The 4,144-nt window shown below is 35.2% G+C and overlaps 1 protein-coding gene across 1 annotated transcript; it reads right to left on the reverse strand.

The window, feature by feature from the left end:
- Positions 1-1,273: 1,273 nt before the first annotated feature.
- LOC124531411 lies at positions 1,274-2,875 on the reverse strand. The gene has a single exon (XM_047105997.1). It carries the CDS (start codon positions 2,667-2,669, stop codon positions 1,884-1,886), a length of 786 nt encoding a protein of 261 aa, XP_046961953.1. The 5' UTR covers positions 2,670-2,875; the 3' UTR covers positions 1,274-1,883.
- Between the last annotated feature and the right edge of the window lie 1,269 nt (positions 2,876-4,144).

Here is a 4,144-nt window from a genome sequence, read left to right on the forward strand (position 1 = left end):
TCCCTACATAATGTATTGCAGCGATTCCTAGCTTTAATATACTTACTACGATTTTCGTCAGAATTATTTAATTTAAATTTACTTTTAGCAACATTTTTCCTGTGAATGCTAGTTTTTATGTCTTCAGTTAGCCAGGGTGCAGGAAGATGTTTCATCTTTACTTGGTGAATTGGCGCATGAACGTCGTACAGTTGATTGAGCAACGAGCTAAAGACATCAACCCCTTGCTCAATACAAGACGCCGACTCCACTGCTGACCAATCAATATTACGCGCATCAGCACGTAGTTGTTCAACATCCATTCCAGCAAAATTACGCCGCAGAAGTATCTTAGGCTTAACTTTAGGAGGGCGCAGTTTATACGAAAGAAAAATTAAATCATGATAGGAAAAGGCATCGGCAGAACACTGACCGTGCTTGGAAACGAAATCAGGAGAAGACACAATTATAAGGTCAAGAAGAGAAGGAGTAGAATTTGGATATCTGTGGGTCGCTGAAAGGGGAAGAATATGCATGTTACTCGCTTCGCAAACAGATACAAGCTTATGAGCTCTGCTGTCATCCTTCAGTAGACATGTGTTGAAGTCGCCCATTAATATGGTGTGACCATAATTTGGGACAAATGTTTCTACAAGGGCTTCGAAAGAGGAAAAGAAATTCGTTAATATAGAGGGACTGTAAAAAACGCCAAGTAAAATTTTTGTCTGGCTTAGAGAAACTTCTACTAGTAAGTGTTCAGCCGAATCAACAGGAGGTGGCTGACATGACGAACTTACTATTTTAAAAGGAATGTAGGATCTAAGATAGATCGCCACACCACCACCAGTCCTGTTGCTTCGATCATTACGAATGAGATGGAACCCTGGCAAAGAATACGAAGTAGACGGTAAACAGGGCTTAAGCCATGATTCCGATACTAAAATCGCATGAATATCACGGGACTCAAAAGAGGCAAGCATGTCAGGATAATGGGCTGGAATACTTTGGGCATTTATGTGTACTACATTAAGATTTTTCACACATTCAGAAAAGAGAGAATTAAGATTGGCGTTAAGAGGAAGGGAAGAAATAGCACTTTGAAGACTTAAGTCACTCAATGACTCATCACCCGAAGATACCGAAAGAAAAGTATCACTAAGAATACTACAATTTGAAGACATTGTAATTATAAATATATAACAATAAAATAAAATAAAAAATAAAAGTTAGAATAATTAAAATATGTATGTATATAAAAAAAATAAATAAAACTAATAATAATAATAATAAAATTAAAAATTAACTTAAACGTAAAACTAGTTTACTTAATTTACTGTTACTGTGCCCGATATCCACCGGCGGCATGAAAGAGACCAAAAGTATAACAAAACGTAGTTCAAAAATAATTGTTTACAAAATAAAAGTTGTAAAAGTAAAAAGAAAAAAAAAATCAAGAATAACAATTAAAAATGAATCAAATGGTGTTTTTGTACCTTATTGGTTTAGTTAGAACATATCTTAAAAATAATTGATAAACAAAAGAGGTAAAACTAAAGTATAATAAACAAAGTTCAACATATGATAATATTAAATCCTTAGCTAAGTAAAAAAATAACATTATAATTAAACAAAGCAATATATCTACGAGGCCTGCGGCGGTAATAAGAAATATTAGATAAACAGTTGCAAATAAGACGTGTAAAAGTGAACCCGCGTCGCTCGTTGATAATGCGATTACTATTGCAAATAATCAAACATCAACCTTAGTGATATAGTCGCAGTGTTGATTTTTTAAAAAGTAAAGTAAAACGAAGGATTGATACACTGTTTTAACATTAATAGCTAGGAAGTTAATCAATATGAGACTTATAACAAAGATTACACAAGTGAAAGGTTAAATGTAACTATTTTCTGTAGGGCTTTCTGGGCCTAACACTTGGTTTCGGGGTAATCGAAGCCACTGAGGTCTGCTTCCGTACTCCCACCTGCGTGAAGGATGCCGGTTCGGCTGACACGGCGTCACCTGCACTGTTGACGCTGCCAACCACCTCCGGAATAGCGTTCACTTCAGCCACTGTGACGACACGATGGTGCTTACCGTCAGGACCGACCACAACAACACAGCCGTCTTTCGTCCAGCTGCGTGATACCCCGAACCGTTTACGTGCCGCAACAAAGGCTTCGTGCCGGCCCTTCGTCAGAAATTCGGATAATGTGATACCGCTGCCCTTTAATTTGGATTTGCCGTACCATATCTTGTTGCGGAGCCCCTGATCAAAGAATTTAACACAGATGGCACGATGCTTGTCACTATTATTTGAACGGCCCAAGCGATGGCACCTCTTAATATTGCTGACTGTGACTTCTGCCAAGGATAGCCGCTCATTCAATATCTTGCACACAGTCTCAGCTGGGTCTTCATTGTTGACCTGGGGCACACCGTGAAAAAGCAAGATGTTTCTTCTGGATCGAACTTCCATGTCCTCTTGCTGCCTGGAGAGAATCTGAAGCTGCACCTGCAAGTTCTCCAGCGCCGTCATCACAAAAGTTCTGAATGCACTAAATTGCGCATTTATATTAGATGACGGACTAGCTGCAGGAATAGATGCCCGAACTTCCCTCTGGAACTCATTCATTTGAGCTGTGAACATAGTAGCTAGCTGCTCGATCGATTTCTGGAGCTGATCCATTATACTTGTTCCAAAAATTAGTGGTAGTGATGTGGCAAATATTTCATATAAGTTATTTATTTAGAATTGTGTTAAAACAATTATTTATACTTGAAGCCGGTGGATATTTGAACTCACAGGTACATTTTATTTATTATTAAACTAGTAAATTAAATATTAAATATTATTTAAAAACGAGACTGTTTTTTAATGTGTGTACTCTATCGCGCCTACCCACGGATATCAAAAATATTGAGATATTAACCTTTTAATCCGTAGGAAATAGTCCCTTTGATTTTTTACGCTAGATATTATATCCAAAAGGAGAGAGAGAGAGATAACGGTTGTTTTCTGTAATATACTCATAACAATTTTGATAATATTACAGAAATAAAACGTTAAAAGGTGCGTTTGCATAAATTAGCTCACTTCGGATTAGTCATGAGATATAACATTGTATATTATAGGCATTTATGTTGTACTGTATGACAGAATATTATTTAAATTAACCAGAAAATTCTACGCCAGGTTTATATTTTACATAACTTAAAACATTATATATATTAAATTAAACACATTATTCAAAAGGCACATAAATAAATAAAAAACGGTATAACATTGTTATTGTTATAGTAAAGGACAAAATATCTATAATAAATAATCAGCATCCTTCTCAGAAGGGCTGGGTTGGAGCATTATTAATGTTCATATTGTTTCAAGATCATTGACCTTGGATTTGTTAAATATTCAAGTACATTAAGATCTCATACAGATTTATTGAGAGTGGTTATTTTCATCCCAACTGATATTATAAATGCTAAACTGATAGTGTTTATTTAGTAACACTTTCAACTGATGATCACATATGTATACGTTGTTAGAGGTAGAAATTATGAGAGGTTATACCTGCCTTATACCTGCCCCCTGTAACGCTGGCGAGTAGTATTAATATAAGTCAAGTTTTTAATATGTATTGTTTGAAATCTTGTTAAATTCATAATATTAGTACGAGTCTATACATTTACAAACATTCGTCTAAACGAAATATACCGATGTATAAATATATAAATGCTGTATAAAGGGACTGTTAACACGAGAAAAAGTCGATCATTTAAAACAAAAAACCTACATTTTATTAGAAAAAAAAAATTTGGAATATAAAATAAAGAAAATTAGTATTAGGTAGGAAACTCAGCAAGTGCTTATGGTTTCGCGATCAAATTCAAACTGATCTTTAATTAATACAATATAACTGTCAAGAAAATGAAGGTCCTTAATCAACGCTTAATCATTATGAATACTAGCATTGTAAGGATGTATTAGAAGACTTTAATAAAAAAAAATTAAAGTGTTAACTAAGCACACGTGGAGCCGAGATTACTCAGTGGTCAGAACGCGTCTTATCTGATGAATGTGGGATCAACCCCAGCCAAACAACACTGAATGTCCTTTATTGTGTTTATAGTTTATCTCGTTTGCTGAGGTGAAGGAAAACA

This window comes from Vanessa cardui, chromosome 7 (genome assembly GCF_905220365.1).
Source record: "Vanessa cardui chromosome 7, ilVanCard2.1, whole genome shotgun sequence".
Classification (NCBI taxonomy): domain Eukaryota; kingdom Metazoa; phylum Arthropoda; class Insecta; order Lepidoptera; family Nymphalidae; genus Vanessa; species Vanessa cardui.

What these genes read in the sequence shown, in the direction of transcription:
- LOC124531411 (XM_047105997.1), bottom strand. Translation starts at nt 2,669, where the DNA reads ATGGATCAGCTCCAGAAATCGATCGAGCAGCTAGCTACTATGTTCACA.